At 42.4% G+C, this 25,104-nt stretch overlaps 2 protein-coding genes across 7 annotated transcripts in view; one reads left to right on the top strand and one right to left on the bottom strand.

Annotated features, from left to right (window-relative positions):
- Window positions 1–5,871, bottom strand: part of tsnaxip1 (translin-associated factor X interacting protein 1) — a 131,539-nt gene extending 125,668 nt beyond the window's left edge. For 2 of the 3 annotated variants that reach the window (XM_038806802.1, XM_038806805.1), the window contains exon 1: window positions 5,212–5,340. In XM_038806802.1, the coding sequence (XP_038662730.1) occupies window positions 5,212–5,264 (53 nt within the window). In that variant the 5' untranslated portion in view covers window positions 5,265–5,340. Of the gene's footprint in view, window positions 1–5,211; window positions 5,341–5,579 lie in introns of those variants that run through there. The other variant, XM_038806803.1, reaches the window with a different exon arrangement.
- A 297-nt stretch (window positions 5,872–6,168) lies between these two features.
- The window catches only part of ranbp10 (RAN binding protein 10), a 191,097-nt gene continuing 172,161 nt past the window's right edge, over window positions 6,169–25,104 (top strand). For 3 of the 4 annotated variants that reach the window (XM_038806801.1, XM_038806800.1, XM_038806797.1), the window contains exons 1-3: window positions 6,169–6,395; window positions 7,056–7,167; window positions 7,256–7,308. In XM_038806801.1, coding sequence (XP_038662729.1) covers window positions 6,203–6,395; window positions 7,056–7,167; window positions 7,256–7,308 — 358 coding nt within the window. In that variant the 5' untranslated portion in view covers window positions 6,169–6,202. The remainder of the gene's footprint in view (window positions 6,396–7,055; window positions 7,168–7,255; window positions 7,309–25,104) is intronic. The other variant, XM_038806799.1, reaches the window with a different exon arrangement.

The following is a 25,104-nucleotide window of genomic DNA, read 5'->3' as shown; positions in this document are numbered from 1 at the left end:
GGGGTGCAGCTCGTTCTGCAGCACAAGTCTTCAAAACTATTACTGGAATATTTTCAGGACGCATTGTCTTTGCTGTATCTTGTGCCTTCAGTTATTTCTTGATATTATATGGAATGAATTGAATTGGCAATGATTTTCTTTTATTCATTCATGTGGCCAGCATTTATTACCCATCCCTAATTGCCCTTGAACTGATTGTCCACCACCATTCACAACTGGGATCTGATCTGTTGGTTGTGGAATCACTATTACGTAGATAAAAAGCAAATTACTATGACAACGGCAGCGAAAACCATCCGGGAGAAGCAAGCTACAACACCAACACCAGATCCATTTGCGTGTTGCCCTCTGTAATTGTTTCCCCGGTGCCCAAATGTATATGTACCCCCCCCCCCCCCCCCCCCCCCTCAACACACAAACAGATGCCTACTTATGTGCTAAAAACAATATAGCCAATTTGTACAGAGCTGCTGTTGTTGAGCTAGCACATAATACCTTACCAGTTATTTTATTCTAACTTTTTTTGTTGTGGTTGTTTGTTTTGTTTTTTGTGCGTGTTCCCTTCTCTTTGTATTTATATATGTATTCTATTTTGTGTACTTAACGGTAAATATACTTTGTTCAAAAACCCAATAAAAAACATTTACAAAAAAAAGGAAATTACTGATAATGCTGGAATCTGAAACAAAAACAGAAAATACTGGACAATCTCAGCAGGTCTGATATTATCTGTGGAGAGAAGGGGGCTAACATTTTGACTCTGGATGACTCTTTGTCAAAGCTGGAGAGAACTGGAAATGGGGTCAGATTTATACTGTAATGGGTTGGAGTAGTGGGGCTGAAGAAGAAGCCAGTGATAGGTGGAGATTGACAAAGTTGTTGTGGATAGAAGAGAAAAGGAATGTAAATGGGGGTGATGAAGGCTGCTGATAGTGGCACATAAAGAGATTAGATGTGTGAATGGCAGAACAAAGGTGAGCAGTGTGTTTAAGGGCAACTAAGAACAGTTGGCCGAAGTGGAGTGCAGGGCGGGGAGGAACAATGATGAGGGAAAAACAGATCAATGGAAGAAATTAAAATAAAAGTAAATTGACAAATAAAAATGGTGTGAAGATGGAGGAGAGAGTTCATAGTCAATGTTAAGTATGGGAGGCTGTAACGTGCTTAATTGGAAGATGAGGTGCTGTCACTCCAGCTTGCGCTGAGCTTCACTGGAACACTGCAGCAGGCCAAGGATGGACACGTGGACATGAGAGCAGGATGGTGAGTTGAAATGGCAAGTGATTGGAAGGTCTGGGTCCTGCTTGCAGACGGACCAAAGGTGTTCTGCAAAGCTGTCATCCAGTCTGTGTGTAGTCTCTCCAATGTAGAGTAGACCGCATTGGGAGCAGCAAATGCAATAGACCAGATTGAAGAAGGTGCAGGTGAAGGGCTGCCTCACTTGAAAAAAGTATTATAGGGCCTAGGATGGTGAGCAGGGAAGAGCTAAAGGGGTATCTGTTACCTTGGATGGGAAGGTGCACGGGAAGAACGTGAGGTGTTGGTGGTGATGGAGGTGTGGACCAGGGTATCCCAGAGGGAACGGTCCCTGCAAAATGCTGACAGCAGGACTGAGGAGACAGTGTGTTTGGTGGTGGAATCATGCTGGAGTTGGCAGAACTGGTGGAGGATGATTCTTTGTATGCGGAGGCTAGTAGGGTGAAAAGTGAGTACAAGAGGGACCCTCTCTTGGTTCTGGGAGAGAGGGGTGAGGGAAGAGGTGGGGGAAATGGATTGGGCATGGTTGAGAGCCCTGTCGACCAGGGTAGGTAGGAAACCACGATTAAGGAAGAATGAAGATAGGTCAGGGAGCACCGTTTTGGAAAGTGGCATCATCAAAACAGATGCGACGGAGGCGAAGGAACTCGGAGAATGGGATAGAGTCCTTTCAAAATGTGAGGTGTGAAGCACCGTCGTCGAGATAGCTGTGGGAGTCAGTGGGTTTGTAATGGATATTAGTGGACAATCTATCCCCAGAAATTGAAATAGAAAAGTCAAGGAAGGGAAGTGTCAAGTGACAGACCATGTGAAGGTGATAGAGGGGTGGAAATTGGAAGCAAAATTAATACATTTTTCAATGTTGTAGAAGTCAGGTATTTTAAATACACTTAATATAGGTAAGAAGACTGTTTAAGACAGAAATATCAATTCCCAGTTTTAAAATGAAAGAACCATACAATTTCCAAACTCAGTCATGAGTTTGCAAAACACAGAAGTTTGATAAAAACATCACATTTTCCAAGGGCAAGGGCGGAATCCATAGCAACAAGGGATAAGGATGAAGTATTGTACGGTTCTCACGCCGCTCGAGATTAGGTTGAATCATATCCCATAAATTATACAAGCTAAAAAAATATCTTGAACTATATTGCCTTGTTTTTAATAAATGGACAGTTAAAACATCGACTCAAATATAATATATATATGTATATATTTGATTCCAACATTCTCAGTGAAACAATCTTATAAAAAAAACAGTTTGAGTTGTATGTTCTGAAATATGCCTAGCCTAGCAAGATGAGATAACATGAGGTCTCCATGGTGGCAATAGGTAGGTCAGCATTAGACCAGTTTTTGCTGGTTTTGATAAAGCACAATATCCCATGAGAAACATACCAATAAGCAACAATTAGAAGTGGCGTTACATTGTCATGATGGACGGCTTTTTATCAAATCAAATGTGTTTTGAATATAGTTTAAACCAATTAGGATTATATTGGGGTGTGATCGGATCGCTTAAGACAGATATCAAAGAGTATATCCATGGATGATTTGACCACCATTTTTAGTGAGGAAACTAAGAAGTGAGGTGAAGAGACGAGAGACAGAAGACGACAGACAGAAGACTAGAGGCAAGACAGACAAGTCAGAAAGGCAAGAAGACAGACAAGTCAGAGAGACAAAGAGAACAAGACAGAAAGAGAGCGAGAGAGAGAGTAAAGGAAGAGAATTAGAAAGAGTTCTGTATTCCTATTTCATTTTCATACTTTAACTTCAGCCTTTGACTTTTAAAGTTGTGTTCAGGCTATTGTCTCAGAAGATAATTCCTGTGAATTTTTGAAGAAAATCAAATTGTCTACAAACTACCTTTTAAATCATTTCCAAGTTGTAACCAATGAACTTTGAATAAAACAATTCTTATTTGCACCTGACAAGTTTTTAACTTGCTTTTCTACTGAGTTTCAGCTATGTCTCACCAACAACCAGCAACCGTAAATTAAACAAAACTGGATCAAATCCTTAGAGATACTTCACAAATGTCCAGGCAGCAAGCTGAAGCGACACTGAAACAGTCATCGATGTACCGATAAAAGAATTGTGGAATGGGGCCGGAATTGGACTGGAACAAAGAACGTTCCACATACCCTGTAAAGAGACAGGCAAAACTGGGACCCAAGCAGGTACCCATAGCCATACCTTTGAGTTCGAGAACCATTGCATGTTGCTTCTGTTGTCTGACATGCAAGTAGTCCTGTATTGTAGCTTCACAAGATTAACATTTCATTTTTATCCCAGGAATCAGCCTAGTGAACCTTCACTGAACTGCTCCCAAAGCCCCTCTTAAGGGGCACCCCTTAAGGTATACCCCTCTTAAGGCGATCTAAACTATATGCAGTACTCTGGATGCGATCTCACCAATACATTGTACAGTTGTAACAATAGTTTCCTCCACCCTCCATTGAAATGCCTTGCTAATTACTTGCTGTATCTCCGTGCTAACTTTTATTGACTCGTGTCTCAGGGCAGGCACATTCTCCTGAATTACATTCAGCAGTCTCTCTATTTTTATTTTCTATTCTCGTTGCCCAAATGAACAAACTAACATTTTACTATGTTATACTGCACCTGCCACATTTTTACCAACTTACTTATATTATTTTGCAGACATTGTATCCTCTTTACAACTTGTTTTCCTACTTACTGTTGCACCTTCAGCAAATTTGGCGACAGTGCAGTTGATTCCTTCATCCAAGTCATTAATATAGATCATAAATAGTTGAGGGGAGGAAAGTGGGCCTGGGTGGGGTGCCCTTTCAGACGGTTGGTGCAGACTAGACGGGCCACATGACCTCCTTCTGTACTGTAGGCATTCTATGGATTTGCCCAATTCATGGAATTTACAGTGCAGAAGGAGCCCATTCGGCCCATCGAGTCTGCACTAGCCCTTGGAAAGAGCCATCTACTTAAGCCACGCCTCCATCCTATCCCTGTAATCTGTTAGCTTCCCAGTACTTTTTGTCCAGTGATGAAATCGATTTGGTTTGTGCCTTATGCTTCACAGCTCCAGGGTCCCAGGTTCGATTCCCACTTGGGTCACTGTCTGTGCGGAGTCTGCACGTTCTCCCATGTCTGCGTGGGTTTCCTCCAGGTGCTCTGGTTTCCTCCCACAGTCCAAAAATGTGCAGATTAGGTGGATTGGCCATGCTAAATTGCCCTTTGTGTCCAAAAAGGTTAGGTGGGATTGCTGGGTGACAGGGATTGGGTGGAGGTGTGGGCTTAGGGGGGGGGTGCTCTTTCCAAGGCCCGATGCAGACACAATGGGCCGAATGGCCTCCTTCTGCACTGTAAATTCTATGAATTTCTATGCAAGGTCAACTCTGAACAGCCGTGATGTACCTTTATATCATATTTACAGACCTAAGATTCAGGTAAGTTAGTAAAAAAAAAACTGATACTGTACCATATACGGAAATATTAGGGGCTATTGAAAAAAATGAAAATTGTTTATTGTCACGCGTAGGCTTCAAATGAAGTTACTGTGAAAAGCCCTAGTCGCCACATTCCGGCGCCTGTCCGGGGAGGCTGGTACGGGAATTGAACCGTGCTGCTGGCCTGCTTTAAAAGCCAGCAGATTTAGCTGAGTGAGCTAAACCAGCCCCTTGTGTAGTGATAGTCAGGCTTTAAAAAAAAATACACGGAATAAAATGGTCCCAATTATGGAATTGTCAGAGCCACTGATGTGGGTGAAGCCTGAACCCGGCCGACATTTCAAGAGGATGCTGACCAGCACCCAGAGAAACCGCTGGGGTGGGTACGGGACTGGCAAATCCCAACCGAGGGAGGGGGCAGGGAATCTCGCGCCTCTTCCCCCCCACCCTCAGCAGAGCCCTATCGGCAACAGCCTACCGCCTGTCAGCAAAGCCATCCCAACCGCTCTGCTCACAGCCTTACCCTTGGTTCAAGGGAACCAGTGCTTTTTGGCGGCCGCCAACAGCCGTGGACATGGTTGAATAGAGCGCGGATCCCAGAAAGGAGCCTCCGGGTCAGTCTGCTTGTGTATGACCCATCACCATGGTGACGGCTAAAGGCCCCCAGCCCGATAGGCCCCCGCCTGTCCTTTTGGTGCCTGTCGCTCGGGAGCGGGAGCCACCAAGAGCCGGCAGAGTCCATTAAATTATTTAATCGAGGCAAAATTATATTTAATCTGGAAAAGGCCAAGGGTCCTTTAGCCATCGCATACTTTTCTTTTTTTAAATGATTATATTATACATCAAATAACTGAATCATTAATTTGACCTCAAATCAATACCCTTTCCTACCGGTGCCGGTGATTGACAGTTATGTAATCAGGGAGATTTACTGAACACGATTTCCCAGAAAGGGAACGGGGTCGAGGGTTTGCAGCCTCCGGTTTGTAACAGTGAGATTAAAGTCGCGTCCCCAGCCGTACATCCTGTTAATTGTGGAAGCCGGGTTGTCCCAAGGCGACTCGCCTCTTCTGTCATCGATGAGCTCCATTTTATACTCTGTGAAGTGGCTAGAAGTAAAATTACAGCGACTCCTCTTGACCATTTCCCCCGACGCGACTTTCTGGTCGATTTTGACAGTTTGGGCGAGTGGACTGCAATTCCCAACATCCTCCTCGCCGGCGGCCCGCCTCCCTTCACCTTACGTAATCACGTTCCGATATCACCGACAACCAATCAGTTGTCGAGTCTGCCGACGCGTCGACGCCTGGCTCAACTGCTGCGGTGCGCCCCGGGTGTTGTAGTCGCGGCCCCGTTGGCAGATGCTGGAGGGCGGCGGCAACCGGACTCGATTCCCCGTGAGCCTCAGCGCTGGTCTGTGCCCCCTCCCCCCGCGGCACCGAGCTGCGCGGCAGCCAATCAGCTGCCTGTATAATACGTTCGTTATCCGGGGTATACACACAATAGGATCCAAGATGGCCGAGTTTGGAGCTTCAAACCACGGGGACTCGGCGTTGAATTATCAAGAAAAAGAGTTAAACGAGAGACTAAAGCGCCTCTACCCTGCTGTGAACGAAGATGAGACCCCACTGCCTCGATCGTGGAGCCCGAAGGACAAGTACAACTATATCGGACTGTCACAGAACAATCTCCGTGTTCATTATAAAGGTATTCTCGGTGGAATAATCTAGGTTAATCCTATAAGAAAAGGGTACCCGATGGGCGATCGTGGTTTAAATAAGTGTTTTTTTTTCTGTCCGTTTTAAGTGGCGATGATTGGCACTGTGACAAGTAAAGATCTTGGTGTTAATCGACGTCACTGATCTGTCCCATGGCTCCTGAAAATATTTTGTTTTGAGATGTGTATTTAAAATAATATAATTCCAGACATTACCCCTTTCCAAATGTGTGATTTTTCAATGGTACCCCATTTCTGGCGCTGTGCCCGCTCGTTGAAGTGATTACCAAATGATTTTTGAACAAAGTGCAGATCGTCTCAATGGTGGCAGTGCAGTATCGTATTTTGTAGTTACTTAAAATAAACAACTCCCTTTTTTGGCTGAGCTTTGTTTAAAACTAACAATTCTGTTTGTAATCATCTGACGGCGTGGTCACTTCTATATATTCGGGTATGGCACATAAATGTTTCGACAGCGGCTATGTTAACGTGGATTTGCAAAAAAAAACATTTGTTTCCTTATTGGCCCTCTTTGTTTTCACACTGACGCAATTCCATGGCGAGAGGTTGTTGCCTTTGAATAATTCAGCTGCTAAAATTGCGTCAGGTGCCTCCGAAGGTGATTATTGTTTTTTTTCTCGCGAAATCAGGTCACGGAAAAAATCACAAAGATGCTGCATCGGTTCGTGCAACGCACCCGATCCCCGCTGCTTGTGGCATATATTACTTCGAGGTGAAGATCGTTAGCAAAGGCAGAGATGGGTAAGTCCATTTGCTGCTGACATTACGTGACTTTTTTCATGGCTGCGGACGATTCCTTTTTAATAATTGCAGCTTTCATTCTTTGCAGGTACATGGGAATCGGATTGTCAGCCCAGGGTGTCAATATGAACCGACTGCCCGGTAAGTCATGGTTTTGTAATTATTGTTGGTGTTAAAGACATGGAGACCTACATGGTTTGAGAACAAAATAATCAAAGCAAATGCAATTTATTTTTGCCTATACTTTTTCATTTGGAATCCCTGCCTGACGGTCCCGATTGCCTGAAACGAACCAAGTACCCTTCAGATGTAATTTTTTCAGACCCAGTAAATCCAGCATCGTGGTCACGTGCCCGTCCTTGGTATATTTGTTGACATGATTAGCATACGATCACGTGATGCATGCATTCCGTGGTTGTCTGCAGCCCAAGCAGCTGAAAGAAAGGACTGTTTTTGTTAATAAGAGAGCTGTTGGTGGTGTATTAATGTCTATGTCGACCCAAGCTGTCTAATATAGCTGCACGATTTTGATTTCTCAACCAGTAGTTTTTGAACTTTTTTTGCCTCAAGGACCCACTTTCAAATGGATTAATATGAACCGCCCTAAATTATATTGACCAAACCTATTTTTACAGCTTTCTTCTTTGAATTTAAACTCTTAACATTAAAAAGCACCCCGCCCTTGAACAAGGCTGAACTCACTCAGTGTCCATTATCATGATAAGTGAGGTTCTATCCTGCTGCTCTCAGCAGTCCTCCATTCCCCAGCAAGCTGAATTTACCCACATTGATTTGTTTTAAAATTTAGAGTACCCAATTCTTTGTTTTCCAATTAAGTGGCAGTTCAGTGTGGCCAATTCACTTACCTTGCACATCTGTTTGGGTTGTGGGGGTGAGACCTACGGGGAGAATGTGCAAACTCCACATGGACAGTGACCCATGGCTGCAATCAAACCCGGATCCTTGCCACCGTGAGTCAGCTGTGCTAACCACTGCACCACCTCCACTCTGCATTATGCATACGATGGCCACACTTGACTCCTGCTTCCAAATGTGCTCCCATTCACTCCTTATTTTCTCACTGCTTCACTTTCTTGTGGGTAGAGTGAAAAATCAGCGAGGCGAAGGCCAAGACATCTTCCCCCAACCCCGGCCAAACTGACACCCTGAATATGGCTACTAAGAATCGAGTTTCATGTGCACCACTTTTGAGATAACGCTAAAGTTTTCCCTCCAATACCCCTCCAGTTTTGGGCAGGACCAAAACATGAAGGTGATCTCTCTCTCTCTCTCTCTCTCTCTCTCTCTCTCTCTCTCTCTCTCTCTCTCTCTCTCTCTCTCTCTCTCTCTCTCTCTCTCTCTCTCTCTCTCTCTCTCTGTCTCTCTCTGTCTCTCTCTGTCTCTCTCTCCTCCCAAGCGTTCACAAACATCCTCCACCGCCTCAAAGTCGGCTTATGTGTGCCCTATACACCACCTCCAACTGTATCAGCCCCAACCTCGCGCATGAAGTTGACGCATTCCAGCATTGTTCCAAGTTGTCCAAATCTTGTGATGTATGCATAATTACATCGAAAAGATGACATTTTTTGAAAAAACTGGAATTAACTTAATATTTTACATCTGCCCTAAGCGAAACAGCATATTATAAATAATGGAGATGAACACTTGGCATAATTCAGTTACATTCAAATTAGCACACATGCAATATTTCTCATGGCACTACAATTTGACCAGTTGCTGGGATCTTCTTTTCCAAGGTACAATATTAAATTGATTGTGATCAGCAAAACTGTTTTTTTTTAAATTGAGAAATGCTTTGGGTTTGATCCCGGCCCCAGGTCACTGTCCTTCTCCCTGTGTCTGCATGGGTCTCATGCCCACAATCCAAAAAGATGTGCAGGGTAGGTGGATTGGCCTTAATTGGAAAAAAAGTGAGAAATGCTGCCAGATATGGACAACTTTGAGTCTTTATGACCAATTACAGATCAAGGGATTGGTGAAACATTCAGAGACAGCTGGAAAAGTACTGGCTTGTTAGCTATGTGTCTCATGTGCATTTTTTTCAGGAATTGCGTGATGAGTTTAAATTGAATTTTTGCGTGGATAATATAAGAAACAGGAGTAAGAGTTTATTGATTCTTCATCTGACACTCAGTATTTCAAAATTCCTTCCATTCCTCCATCAACGGTAAAAAGCTACTGCATAGAGCTTTCTTTCCCTTCCCCTCTCCTAAAAGGTGATGACTCACATTGTCAGCATCTATTGATTCATAATCATCTCAGATCTTGCCCAAATCCTTTAATGTGTGAATCTAGACAATGCATGACTGCGGGTACATTGTTTGAAAGTGCTTTTGTAGGGGAATTGCAATTTGCTTAATTCCACTCTTGCCTATTGTTGTCATGTCTGGTTTCCTGAAGCAGAAGTTTGATTCTCATTCAGAATAGAAAATCTGGCCAATTATTTTTTTTCCCATTATTGACCTCAGTATGCTGAGATGAGGAGATTACATGTAGTACCGGTTGAGATCGGCACAAACCGGAGATCAAACCTGGAATCATTTGAGCACTGAAGCAGGCTATTTCATTCTGCTAGCACTTTTTTTTTAAATATATAAATGTTTTTTATTGTGTTTTTGAACATTGCTAGCTCTTCTAAAGTGCTGTCCAACTAGTCCCATTTCCCTACTCTTGACCCTCATCCATGGAACTTGTTTTCAAGTGTGTGTGTAGATTTGAATCTGATTTCCTTTTGAACTTTGCTGTTGTATCTGCATCAACACCCTTTCAAAACTTACTGATTCTTTTACTGATTATCTTAAATCCGAGTCTTCTGATCACTGAACATTGTCATTGAAAACGGTTTATTCCTATCCTTTCTAATGTGAATATATATAAAATCTCCCTATACTTGGAGGATAACCTGCATCATATGGCTTTGGAACATTAGGATGGTGCTTTTATTTTCAGGAAGTGCAAACAGCTTTAATTTGATAGACCAGAAGCCATCCTTCTGAATCTTGACGTCTTCACAGTAATGTGTGTAGTTCTCCAAATGTGGAAAAATATATCTTGGGCTCTTAACAAGATAGTGAAGAGAATTATAAGGAATCGACTGAAATGGAGCAGAAGGTTGAAGGAATAATTTTGAAAGGAAGAGAGAATTCAAAGTGAATTGGATTTGGATGAAGATCCACAGTCAAGGGCCTAAATAATGCCAGGAAGTTAGACCTCCAGAATGGGAGAATGCAGTAATATAAAATAAAAGATGTGGTCGTGATGATACATGGAGCTTGACAAGGCAAGAGCTGATGAAAGTGCGGTATTTGAGTCAAGAGGTGACATAGGCCATACATACTCTAAATTAACTGACGTTTATAAAAGATGCATGGGGGATGTGGATGTAGTGTGTGGGTGAGGGAGATGAAAGTGTTTGTTAACAAAAGAGTTTGTGAACTAATCAAGTATGTGTTAAATGCAATAAAATAGTTAGCAAGTTGGCAATTCTGTGGCAGTCCAGAAGTGTGGCTTTGATAACTGATCTGTGGGTCAGCACAACAACTTGGGATTGATCAGAAGACCAAGGTTATTTGTTACCTCGTTAAACCTGAACAGTTATGTGGGAAGTGGAGCTAATAATGAAAGGGGCTGGTTTAGCACATGGCTAAATCGCTAGCTTTGAAAGCAGTCTAAGGTAGGCCCGTACCAGCCTCTCCGAACAGGCGCCAGAATGTGGCGACGAGGGGCTTTTCACAGTAACTTCATTTGAAGCCTACTCGGGACAATAAGCAGTTTTCATTTTAATTTATTTCAAGGACTTAATTTTGTTTAACTTCGGGTGGCGCAGTGGTTAGCATAGCTGCCTCATGGTGCTGAGGACCCGGGTTCGATCCCGGCCCCGAGTCACTGCCTGTGTGGAGTTTGCACATTCTCCCCGTGTCTGCGTGGGTTTCACCCCACAATCCAAAGATGTGCAAGTGAATTGGCCACACTAAATTGTCCCTTAATTGGGAAAGAAAATAATCAGTTACTCTATATTTATTTCTTAAAGATTTGTTTAACTTTGAAATATAGAATGACACCACACAGCAGATTTGACCCATTGTGCTTAAGTTGACTCTTTTGAAAGTGCTATCCAATTAGTATCCTTTTCGCCAGAGCCATACAATTTTTCCCTTTCAAAAAGCAATTGGATGAATAATTGAAAGTTACTATTGAATGCTCTACCACCCTTTTGGGCAGTGCATTCTAGATCATAACTTACTGCTTAAAATCACTTTTACCATCTCGCCTCTGGTTCCTTTGCCAATTACCTTAATGTTTTTAATTGTTACACCAAGTGCAAAATAATACATTTTCCTCGAGTGGGGTATTGTGACAGTTGGGTTATTGTTTTGGATATTAACAGTTGGATGGTTATACATTATGATCATTCATGTTCAACAGACTATCAAATTGCAAACTGGGTCAAAGTTTCACATGTGCAATGGAGTAATTGTGTTCCAAGTAATGAAGAAAGAAATGTGCAATAAATTCTTTTGAAAAAGATATGCAATGTGTTTCAGCAAGATAATATTTTGCATCATTAACTTAAGTATGTAGCTAGTTATTCAAAGTTACAAATCTTAAGAGCTTTAGGTGGATTCTATGTGTGATGGTGTGCTGAAGTTAATTGTTCTTCAAATTTCCATACTTTGATAAAGTCTTAAAGATATGTTTTTGTTTGCACAGCATCCTTCTTAGTTTAAGCTACTTGGACAGTGATCTAATATAATTGCCATTGATTTGAAGCTGCACTTGAATATTCAAAAGGTAGCCGTATGTGCATAGGTTGGAATTCATTAGGGGATGTGTTTTTAGCATGTATAAATTGACTTGGTTATTGGGCTTTGAATGTACTTCACTTCCACCTTATGGTCATTCTGCAATATGCTTTGGCTTCTTTTTTTGTGCTCTCTCTACACTGTAGTGAAGGTATACCAGCACTTGAGAAACATAACATTGGTGCAAGCATTTGAAACTCGGACCTCAGCAATTTTGATCCTGGGGCCTGCTGAAGATTGGGGCAGAGGAATATTGCTGATCGTAGAAGCAAGAGACTAAGAGCACTCCTGATCTTCCTGACCTACAAACAGTGCTAGTAAAAGATACTTGCTACCTTCAGCCAGCAGCTCTCATTTGCCTTTTGTTGCCGATTTTTCCAAGCACTGGGGGACCTGGAAGGCAGTTGTTAAATTTAAATAAGGATCTTAACCGCATTGTGGAAGCCTGAGTTGAATATAATTAAGTGTGCTTCTCCCAAGATGGGGAATGCATACACTTTTTAAAATTCATCACTGCTGAAAAATGGCAACAAACATGTATGTGGTGGGTTGGCATGTGTTTCCTTTTTTGTTGGGTGGCCCACCCTGTCTGTGGGGATGTTAATATTGTTTTGTACTTTCTGTGCCCATTGACTATCAACTTCTGCTGCATACATTTTCTTTTAGCTAAAAAAAGTAATGACTGTGCTGTCTTTGGACTGTTGATTGCTCGCCTGGGGGATATGATCTGCTCATCTGGGGAAGTGAGCTGCAATGGAAGAATGCTTCTGTGGTTTGGGTCTGGTGGATTTTGCTGTTGGATATCCTTTTTGCTGTTCAGCTCCACCGGACTGCCTTTCATATGGTTCAATGTCGACCTGTCTGAATGTAGCCAGACCATTTTCAATCATTGCTTTTCTTCCCACCTGCACAGTCAATTTCAAAATCTCTCAGGATCTATCTTTAGGAGACTCCTTTCCAACTCCATGCTGCTATGAGGGGCTGGGTTAGCACAGTGGGCTAAATCTCTGGCTTGTAATACAGAACAATGCCAGCAGCGCGGGTTCAATTCCTGTACCAGTCTCCCTAAACAGGCGGCGGAATGTGGCGGCTTGGGGCTTTTCACAGTAACTTCATTGAAGCCTACTCGTGACAATAAGCAATTATTACTTGGTGATGTTCACAGACGGTGCCATTCCACCAGTTCCCTGAACTTCCTCTGTTGTCCTCCTGCTTAAGTATGAATCTTGATGAGTTGCAGCTAAGCACTGAGAAGACTGAAGCTAGATTCATGGTTGAGTCTCCTCCCTTGCCAAGCACATACCCTGACTGAATCTGATTATCTTGTTCGATGAAGAGTTTCAAACCCCACTTAAATTCTTAGTGATCTCTGCAGCACATCCTGTCTTTGTTGTTCTTCAGCTCTTTTTCTACTGAAGCTTTTGAAGATATTTAGTCAGGCCTTGACTTGGTTACTTAAATGCTGTCCTTGCTTTCTTTCCATCCTCTGCCCTCCATAAGCGCTAACCTATCCAGAACTCTGCATGTATGCTTCAAACCAAGTCCACTTTCTCACCTTCCAAGTTCTTCCTGATGTGCATTGACTCCCCAACCCACAGTGCTTCAAGTTTTTGCCTTACTTGTCTTTATCATAGAATCATAGACTTTACAGTGCAGAAGAAGGCCATTCGGACCATTGAGCCTGCACCAGCCATTAAGAGCACTCTACTTAAGCCCATACCTCCACCCTATCCCTGTAACCCAGTAACCTCACCCAACCTTTTGGACAATAACAGCAATTTAGTATGGTCAATCCATCCAACCTACGCATCTTTGAATCTTTATCTTGAAATGCTTATTATCGTTATCCTTAATTTATCTTTAAATACTTCAGTACACTCGACCTTCCTGAACTCTTCTTTCTCTCAAGCGTGTCAACTGGTTCAGTTCCATTTTTCAAACATCAGTGATGTGTACTGGGTCTTTTTTATCAATATATTGAAGATGCTACATAGGTGAATGTTTTTGTTCTTTAAGAGGATTTATGGAAGTACGGATTGCTTAGTTTCCTTTTTAATTAATCTTTTCTTGGTCCATGTCATGTCATTGGGACTGCCTCTGTTCCCATGGTATCTCATGCCTCCCAACATTTTGGGGTAAACATGTTCATAATTGCTGTTTGGAAAAGCAGCTTACACTGTACCTACTGGCTTGTTTACAGGGTGGCACAGCACAGTGGTTAACACTGTTGCTGCGCAGCTCCAGGGTCCCAGGTTCGATTCCCAGCTTGGGTCACTATCTGTGCGGAGTCTGCATGTTCTCCTCGTGCCTGCGTGGGTTTCCTCTGGGTGCTCCGGTTTCCTCCCACAGTCCAGAGATGTGCAGGTTAGGTGGATTTGCCATGCTAAATTGATCTTACTGTGCAAAAAAAAAAGGTTAGGTGAGATTACGGGGATACGGTGGAGGTGTGGGTTTACGTAGGGTGCTCTTTCGAAGGACCGGTGCAGACTCGATGGGCCGAATGGTCTCCCTCTGCACTGTAAATTCTATGATTCTTTTGTGGTTATAATTTCTATAATATAACATTTTATTTTCTCCTTTCCAATCAATTTCCCACAGTGTTTCCCCTGTTTTCAGGGTGTTGACTTGATTGTGTGGTATTTCTCCAGGGTGCCTGTTCTGATTTGTGATCAGGACTGCGATCCATAAGACTAGAAACAGAAGTCGGCCATTGTGTCCATCCAGTCTGCTCCACCATTCAATGAGATCATGACTGATCTGGTATGATAATCCTCAACTCCACTTTCCAACCATTTCTCCATAACTCTTGATTTCCTGTCTGCTTAAAAATCTGTCTATCTCAGCCTTGAACGAAATATACAAGGGATCGGAATATACAAGGATATGTGTCCTATCGAAAGGACAGGCATTTGGGCAAAGGGGACGGGGTGCATTATTAGTAAGGAATGAAGTTAAATCGATAGCAAGGAACAATATAGGATCAGAAGGCATAGAATCTCCGTGGGTAGAGTTGAGGAATCTCAAAGGTAAAAAGGCCCTGATGGGAGATATGTACAGGTCCCCCAGCAGTAGTCAGGTGTGGGGCAGAAAATACATCAGGAGATAGAATGTAAAAAAGGCACTTTCTCTATCACAATAATCATGGGGGACTTCAATATGCAGGTGGACTGGGAAAATCAGATTGGTAGTGGGTCCCAAGAAAAGGAATTTGTGGAATGTTTTAAAGAGATGTTTTTTTTTTGGGAATAGCTTATGGTAGAGCCCACTAGGGAACAGGCAATTCTGGATTTGGAGATGCGTAATGAGGCAGACTTGATTAGGGATCTTAAGGTGAAGGAACCCTTAGGGAGCAGTGACCACAATATGATAGAATTTACCCATCAGTTTGAGAGGGAGAAGCTGGAATCGGATGGTAACGTTATTACAATTAAATAAGGGTAAATACAAAGACATGGGGAGGAGCTGGCCAGAGTTGATTGGAAAAGGAGCCATGCAGGGAAGACAGTGGAACAGCAATGGCAGGAGGTTTTGGGTGTTATTTGGGAGGCAGAACAGAAATTCATCCCAAGGAGGAGGAAATATGCTAAGGGGAGGAAAGGCATCCATGGTTGACGAGGGAAGTCCAGGACAGCATAAAAGGAAAAAGCATACAAAGGGACCAAGAATAGTGAGAAGCCAGAGGATTGGGAAGCCTTTAAAAGCGAGCAGAGGACAACTAAAAAAGCAATAAGGGGAGAGAAGATGAAATATGAGTACAAGCTAGCTAGTAATATAAAAGAAGATAGGAAGAGTTTTTTTTCCAATATAAATAAAAGGCAAGAAAGAGAGAGGCAAAAATTGACATTCGACCACGGGAAAATGTGGCTGGAGAAGTAATAATAGGAAACAAAGAAATGGCAGATGAACTGAATAGTTACTTTGCATCAGTCTTCACAGTGGAAGACACCAATGGGATGCCATAGCTCCAGGAGAATCGGGGGGCAGAGGTGAGTGCAGTGGCCATCAGTATGGAGAAGGTTCTGGGGAAACTGAAAGGTCTGAAGGTGGATAAGTCACCTGGATCGAATGGACTACACCCCAGAGTTCTAAAAGAGATAGCTGAGGATATTGTGGAGGCATTGGTGGTGATCTTTCAGGAATCACTGGAGGCAGGATGGGTCTCAGAGGACTGGAAAGTGGCTAATGTAATGTTTAAGAAGGGAGGGAGGCAGAAGACAGGAAATTATTGGCCGGTTAGCCTGACTTCGGTCATTGGTAAGATTTTAGAGTCCGTTATTAAAGATGAGATTGCGGAGTACTTGGAAGTGCATGATAAAATAGGACTAAGTCAGCACGGCTTTGTCAAAGGGAGGTTATGTCTGACACATCTGTTATTGACGAGATAACCAGGAAGTTAGACAAAGGAGAACCAGTGGAAGTAATTATTTACATTTCCACAAGGCCTTTGACAAGGTGCCACATAGGGACCACAACTTTTCACAATATACTTGAATGATCTAGAAGGAGGAACTGAAGGCACTATTCCTAAGTTTACAAATGATACAAAATCGGTAGAGGGACAGGTAGTATTGGTAAAGCAAGGGGGCTGCAGAAGGACTTGGACAGGCTAGGAGAGTGGGCAGTGAAGTGGCAGATGAAATGCAATGTGGTAAAGTGTGAGGTTATGTATTTTGGAAAGAGGAATTTAGGCATAGTCTATTTTCTAAATGGGGAAATGCTTAGGAAATCCAGAAGCACAAAGGGACTTGGGAGTCCTTGTTCACAATTCTCTTAAGGTTAATGTGCAGGTTCAGTCGGCAGTTAGGAAGGCAAATGCAATGTTAACACGAGGGCTAGAATGCAAGACCAGGGATGTACTTCTGAGGCTTTTTAAGGCTCTGGTCAGACCCCACTTGGAGTATTGAGCAGTTGCTGGCCATGTATCTAAGGAAAGGTGTGCTGGTCTTGAAAAGCGTCCAGAGGAGGTTCACAAGAATGATCCCTGGCATGAAGAGCTTGTCATATGAGGAATGGTTGCGGACTCTGGTCTGTTCTTGTTGGAGTTTAGAAGGATGAGGGGGGATCTTATTGAAACTTATAGGATACTACGAGGCCTGGATAGAGTGGACGTGGAGAGGATGTTTCTACTTGTAGGAAAAACTAGAATGCGAGAACACCATCTCCTTTAAAACAGAGAGGAGGAGGAATTTCGTGAGCCAGGGGGTGGTGAATCTGTGGAACTCTTTGCCGCAGAAGGCTGTTGAGGCCAAATCACTGAGTGTCTTTAAGACAGTGATAGATAGGTTCTTAATTAAAAAGGGGTTATGGGGAGAAGGCAGGAGAATTGGGATGAGAAAAATATCACCAAATAAATTGAGAGTACCCAATTATTTTTTTGCTAACTAAGGGGCAATTTAGCGTGGTCAATCCACCTAACCTGCAAATCGTTGGGTTGTGTGAAACCCACGTGTACGCTGGGAGAATGTGCAAACTCCACAGAGACAGTTATCCGGGGCCGAGATCGAACCCGGGTCCTCGGTGTCATGAGGCAGCAGTGATAACCACTGCCCCAGCGTGCCACGCCCAGTTGCAGTGTAAACATATCGGAAATCTTACGTTTTTAAAATTTATTTATATTCATTCTAGTAAAGAATGGAGAGAACTGCAAATTGTATTATATAATCACATGTCAAGTCAATGCTAATTTGAACTAAATCGCAGAACAGATTCAATGTATGACTCTGATTGAAAATCCATTGGCAGCAAAAGTGTTGGTGTGCAACAGGATTCACTTTGTTTTGGTTCTAGATTTACTGTAATTGCACTTCTGAAGTTAATGTATTTCATCACGTATGTTTTTGAAGTGATTCAAATCTAGTTACCGATCCATGTGATCCTAATTATTCTGAGATGATGGGCATGAGCTAATTTTATTATTGTAGTATGTATACGTGTGTGTTTGTGGGGCTTGTGGAAAATGAGCCACAAATGCTTCTGACTCTAGTTCCTTGTGCATTGCTGACGGCTACTGCACATATAGTTAGAATCATAGAATCCCTATTATGCAGGAGACCATTTGGCCCATCAAGTCTGTACCAAGTGCAAACTCCATACAGCCGCCCAGGCCTGGAATTGAACCCGGGTCCTTGGCGCTCTGAGGTAGCAGTGCTAGCCACTGCGTTGCCATGCTGCTCAGCAACTTCCTCCACAAGCAAGGGTCAGTTTTCACATGCATGCTGATCATGCACTGACGGTCACCAAATATTGGTTTGAGTCACAATATCATCCGTGTCAATATTGGTTGGACCAAAGGCCATATTTCTGGGGCCATGACCGTAGGCCATATTTCTGGGGTGAACCAGACTTTCCACTGGCTCCATGTCCGTTTTGACCTTCAGCTAAATCCTGTAATCCAGTGCATCTCAAATTATCTGATGTGGCGTACTGGCAGTTTTTTTTTCAATGTGCCAGGGACCGGTGAGCGAAACAAGCCAATCCAGGATTACTGTCTCTTTTCTGGAAACACTCCAAGTACCGGCAGACGATGGCTCGCGTACCAGCACCGGTACGCGTACCACACTTTGAGAAGCACTGCTGTAATCTATCACTATCGCCACTTACTTTGCTGCTCTCTAACTTTTTTTTTTGCTCAGTCATTTTACTGCTAGAACTTTGATGCATCTTTTTGTTGCTCATGACAAGACTGCAGCAACACTTATCTTCCTGGCCTCTTTTTATCTGCAGTGCATACGCCCTACTTGTAAGTCATCTTCATTTTTATGCTATCCTGTTCGTGCTGACCAACACTGGCTACCTGTCTCTCAAATATATGTTTAAGATCCTAGTCCTCGCCCTTCTTCACGTGTCCTGCCCTAAGTCAGTGACCATGGGCCTATATTGAAATGGCCCATGATTCTGATTGGCAGAGTACGGAAGTGGTTTGCCATTGCCTTCTGCAGCTTGGCTGACCAGGAAACCCTCCTGTGCTTTACTGCCTGCAATGAGGTACATTGGAAGGATTTGCATGTTGATCAACCTGTTTGGCCATATTATGAACACAAAGTGGGATCTGACCCAGAGATAGGGACACGACCACTGTGCCAAAAGACCTACCTAGCCGTCGCCCTACACCTGCACTCTCTTCCACCCCTTTGTTCATTCTCATTTATTCTTTCTCTGACTCCCATCTTTCTGAGCAACCCACTTCCTTGCCACATAATTTGTAGCAGAGGCTACAAATGCCTCACTCGTGTTGTCTGAGATTCTTTAACGTCTGGACCTTTTTCAAAAATCATTCCTCTAACCATGTTTTCAATAATGCATCCTAACTTCAATTCCAGCCAATTGTCTTTCATCTATATATGATGTCCGATGCCTTGGGGTACATACATTAAATGTGCTTTATAAATACAATTTATTATTGTTATGAACAAATATGCTCCGATCAACATTGCTTAACGTGCTTTACTTGCACCAGTGCCTATTACTCTTCAATTCGGAAAATAACAGTTATAATAGTTTCACATTTTGATCAGTTAATTTTATTTATATACATTAAAAATATGTACTCAGCCTTTCTGTCAACTATTCCACTACGTTTCGATCTCCACGTTCCTGAAGAGTATAAACTTCTCACACATTACACCATGTGAGTGGAGGCTCTCAGTAGCATGATTGGTGTGAGGATGTAATTACAATGTGACCAGTTTACAGAAACCGTTCCATCATTATATGTACATCGGAATATATTATGGAAATATAAAATTGAGAGAATACATAACTTTAAAATTGGGACTGAGCTATACCTGGATGCCCTGTTCTCGTAACTGTCATTCTCTAGGACCTGCTTTGACTCACCATGTGGAACACACATACTCTATGTATGTTTTAAAAAAAAAAAAATTTAAAATATTTTTTTTCCAATTAAGGGGCAATTTAGCATGGCCAATCCACCTATCCTGCGCATCTTTTGCGTTGTGGGGACAAAATCCACGCAGACACGGGGAGAATGTGCAAACTCCACACGGACAGTGACGCAGGACTGGGATTCGAACCCAGGTCTTCAACGCCGTAGGCAGCAATGCTAACCACTGTGCCACCATGCTGCCCTACTTTCTATATGTTTTATCCTTTTGCTTGGGCAATTGCTTTATTTTTTAGATGAGCACTTGCACTGTAACTTTGTGTGCTATGGCACTTCAAGTGCTGGAAAATATGATTCAAGGAGGGATTGAATAAACTTGGTTTGTTCTCACTGGAACAAAGGAGGTTGAGGGGCGACCTGATAGAGGTCTACAAAATTATGAGGGGCATAGACAGAGTGGTTAGTCAGAGACTTTTTCCCAGGGCAGAGGGGTCATTTGCTAGGGGTCATATGTTTAAGGTGCGAGGGGCAAGGTTTAGAGGAGATGTACGAGGTAAGTTTTAAAAAAAAAAAAAAAAAAATTTTTTTATACACTGAGGGTAGTGGGTGCCTGGAACTTGCTGCCGGAGGAAGTGGTGGAAGCAGAGACGATAGCAACGTTTAAGGGGCATCTTGACAAATACATGAATAGGATGGGAATAGAGGGATACGGACTCTGGATGTGTAGAAGATTTTAGTTTAGGCGGGCAGCATGGTCAGCGCAGGCCTGGAGGGCCGAAGGGCCTGTTCCTGTGCTGTACTTTTCTTTGTTCTTAGGTAGGTAAAAGCAAATTACTGTGGATGCTGGAACCTGAAACAGAAAATACTGGACAATCTCAGTCGGTCTGACAGCATCTGTGGAGAGAGGAGGGAGCTCGTGTTTCGAGACTGGATGACTCTTTGTCAGAGCTTTGATAAATATTTAAATGCTTCAATCACTGGGTGGGTAAAGTAAGATGGTGTAGGGTGTGTTGACCAGAAGAATAAGAATGAACAGTCATGAGCACCAAAAACAGTGAGCAATGTGGTGAAATGAAAAGACAGACTTCCCTGCTGGAGTTTACTTTCTTATTTTTAAAAACACTTTTCACTGTGTTATTTAGTCATGCTAATTCTAAAATGGCTGAATTATACCTTCAACATTATTTACACTATTGATCTTATCAAATACAGGGTTGCATTAAATCATCAGCTTAGGGAAGTGACTCTAAAATTTGATAATTCAGTAATGGTTGACAGCATATCTTTTTATTTTTGTCATCTTTGCCTGAATGGTTGTGTGATTCAAAAGGAAGTGGAATAGGCAACCAAGCCCATGAAGCCTGCCTCATCCACACGTGATGCAACTAATATACATAATTTACCCGTCACATGACCACAATCTCCAAAGGTAGACCAATAAAAACATATGACTAATTTAGAAAAATTGCTTTCTTAATGGCTGAAGCAATCATGGAACTACATTCCTCTATTAATCATCCTAGTTGAATCACAAGTCATGTATTTGGATATATCCTCGTGACATATGAAACATTTAAGGGTTGCAGCAAATCCATACCCACCAAACATTTGATTATCTGTTGCATTAACATTTGTAACCCTCTTGAAGCTCACCCATGATCTTTGTGTGATTTTTGTTGGACAGTGAACGGTAACATTGGAGGATGATATCCACAACTGCCTGATCTGATATGTGCATACATATGCATTTGTACTGATCTCTATTCAGAATTGAATAATTTTCCTTCCTATTAACTGACAGCTTAAGAATTCTTTATTATTGATGTCACAGGTCATTCTTGTGTGTGATGTAGCAGCTTGTAAGACACCCTGAGTGCTAAATTATCAGTTCCTAAATAAAGGATATTTCAATGTTGAAGGCCCTTCAGAATATTAAGTTATTGACTTTCATACAGCGGAGATCCACCTCTCCAGGTCCTTGGATCAGCTATCTTTATCCCGGTTGTTTGTAATGGCTTCTAAATGTGCTGAATTGGTTCCGTCTGTGCTTGCATGTGATGTAAAACACACCTATATTTTCAGATGGTTTGGTGTCTGTCTAGAGGCCAATAGTGATTTTTCTTAAAATTTAAAAACCCTGAATACCCTGCTCTACCTTTACTTTGTTTTATCCATGTTGAGGACCAATTCAGGAAACAAAAACTCAAGACTAAATTATTGTCACGCTATCCTTCAGGTGAAATATTAAAATTAGAACCCATCTGTAATGCAGGAGCCCCTTGTGCCTAAAATCCTCCCTCGGGCAATACATTCAGAAACCGATTAACATGCTCCACATCTCACTGTAGCAGAGAATGGCCATTGTATATGTCCATAACTTGCTGTGCTATAAGAATCACTGTGATGTTGCTATATTAGTTTTAACATTTTTTTATGTCAAAGTATAAATAACCAAGCAAAGTATTGCATCTCACAGTCTTGCCATCTTGGATTATTACCTATTTGTTCTTCTCAAACCTTCTCTTTTTCTCTCCTGTACTTCCCTGAGCTATCGCATGATTTAATACTACTTTTTCCTTTCTTGCGATTAACATTTATATTTAGTTTTAGGCAGATGGGCAACAATTTACTTGTGCCCCATAAATAGACACCAAGTTAAATTGTGGTTGTTGGGTTAGGAGGTGTTTGCTTGTAACCTGTAATTGTGTAAATAAATGCTTATAAAAATGAGTAGTCTTCAGTGCACACATCACCTGACTCTCTGGCATAACAACGGAGATATTATAAGATTGGAGGAAATAATCTGTTTCTGGTTCTTCTCCCTTTTCGGGAGCCCTTTATGACCCTGAAAGCCCCAGAATGTGCAGATTGATTGTGTGTTGACATGTCATTTGGGAAGATGGTGTCCCACGTCTATTCATTATTGAGCACTGACTGAAGTGTAGACAGAGGCATCTAAGCCTCCGGACTCGAGGGATCAGTGTTCTATTAGTCGGTACTTGTTCTACATCTGACCGTTTGAACCAAGTTCTCCAAAATGTCTCGACCTTTGCAAACCTTTTAAATGCTTCCAAGTGCGATTCTTAATTTTTATGTAAGCTACTTGTATCTTGTGCTGGTGTCACTAGCTTCTGATGTATGAGACTCTCTTGCAGCCAGTGGCTACCCCAAATTAAACTTGCCACCTTTGCTAAGTTGGAGGGCCTGGCTATAAATATTTCCTTGTCACTGGCAACAAATCTGGTAAGTTTAGTTTGGTTTGTTGTTGACTATATAAACCACGACTGAATAACATAAAGACAAGATGAAAAGGGCTGGGTGAGATGAGAAACTATAGGTTTGTTAACTTTAATACTTTGTTTTAACGATGAACTGCTTGACATGGTATTGGAGACATCTATTTGCAATAAAGTGAGATCGGTAAGCAGGTATTCTTATATGGCTGTGTTTAATGGGTTTTGCATGATGTAATGTTACAGTCATAGCTCGACACCCTAGCTATGACTAACATATTCTGCAGTCTCTCCTTCCTTCCCTATGTATGGTATGCCTTGTCTGTATAGCACGCAAGTATCAATACATTTCACTGCATACAAAAACATGTGACAATAATAAATCAAATCAAAATGTTGGAATAAAGGCCCTTGACCTGTGTGGCAGATACTTTTAAGTTTTGTATTTAACTCTTTTTTCAACATTCAAAATATGGTGACATTTTTCTATGAATCCCTGTCTGAATTTTAAGTAGTGTAAAGAAAAACAATCATTTTGGAAACTATATTTCTGAAGAAAAAATAAAGATCTGATCTTGTTGCATGTTTTTTGTGTTAACTGAAATGTTGCAGTGGTCTTCAAAGAGTTAAAAGTAAGTTGACCCCAACTATTGTGCTGCAGTGAAAGCAAATGTTTTTACAATTTAATTTTACCAATTAAGGGGCAGTTTAGCTTAGCCAATCCACCTACCCTGCACATCTTTGGGTTGTGGGGGTGAGACACTGGGAGAATGTGCAAAAAAACTGAACGGACAGTGACCTGGGCCAGGTTTAAACCTGGGTCCCTCGGTGCCGTGAAGCAGCAGAGCTAACCACTGCACCACCATGCTGCCCATAGTGAAAGCAAATTAAATTTACCTTCTAGCAGAGTGGGATAAATATAACCAGAGTGGGATGGATGTATCTGTGGTTTATGGTGCTTAGCCTGGCTGCAATCTATTAGTACAGTTACCTGGCAGCTCCGCTCATAGAATCTTATTTTTGAATGGAATCTGGTATTGGGGGTGGGATCAATGGAGCTTTTTCATTGTCTTCCATCAATACATTTCTAGAGCTGGCATTTTTTTGGTATTTCTATAGATAAATAATGTGCCGTAGATTTGAATACTTTTTGCCAATTGCCAGTGCAAGCACTCCAAAGTCAAGTATTATATTCAACATCTCTTCCACTGTTTCACAAATTCTGCTTAACCTCAAACTCAGGAGATCTAGGTGTCACCCATGTATGTTTGTCATGTCACCGCATATGTGCTGCTCGCATCTGTGAATGGAAATAACATTTGACTACTGAACTGTGGACTCTCTCACGGGAATTGGGTTAAAATTGCCCCATTATATTCTAGCGTCATCTCAGTGCACAAGGAGAAGATCTGCATTTCATTGGCCTGAGCTGAAGTCAAGACGTTGGCTGGGATTGTCCGGTCTCCCAGCTGCATGTTTCTTGGTGGCGTGCCATTTGCTGGCGGCAGGATTCACTACTGCTGCTTGTCAATGTGATTTCCCATTGAAGCCACACCAAGCTGAAGGGAAACCCGCAGGTGGGTTGCACCACCAGCGAGAATAGCGAATTCCAGCCTCTAGCTAATACTGCTTTGGGGCCTCACGGTAGCATGGTGGTTAGCATCAATGCTTCACAGCTCCAGGGTCCCAGGTTCGATTCCCGGCTGGGTCACTGTCTGTGTGGAGTCTGCACGTCCTCCCCGTGTGTGCGTGGGTTTCCTCCGGGTGCTCCGGTTTCCTCCCACAGTCCAAAGATGTGCGGGTTAGGTGGATTGGCCATGCTAAATTGCCCATAGTGTAAGGTTAATGGGGGGATTGTTGGGTTACGGGTTACGTGGGTTTAAGTAGGGTGATCATTGTTCGGCACAACATCGAGGGCCGAAGGGCCTGTTCTGTGCTGTACTGTTCTATGTTCTATGCTTATTGTCACAAGTCGGCATCAATGAAGTTATTGTGAAAAGCCCCTAGTCGCCATATTCCGTGGGGAGATTTCATTTAT

The sequence above is a fragment of the Scyliorhinus canicula genome, chromosome 9 (genome assembly GCF_902713615.1).
Source record: "Scyliorhinus canicula chromosome 9, sScyCan1.1, whole genome shotgun sequence".
Classification (NCBI taxonomy): Eukaryota; Metazoa; Chordata; class Chondrichthyes; order Carcharhiniformes; family Scyliorhinidae; genus Scyliorhinus; species Scyliorhinus canicula.
The sequence above is the reverse complement of the archived record's forward strand: the minus strand, read 5'-3'. Positions and strand labels throughout refer to the sequence as shown.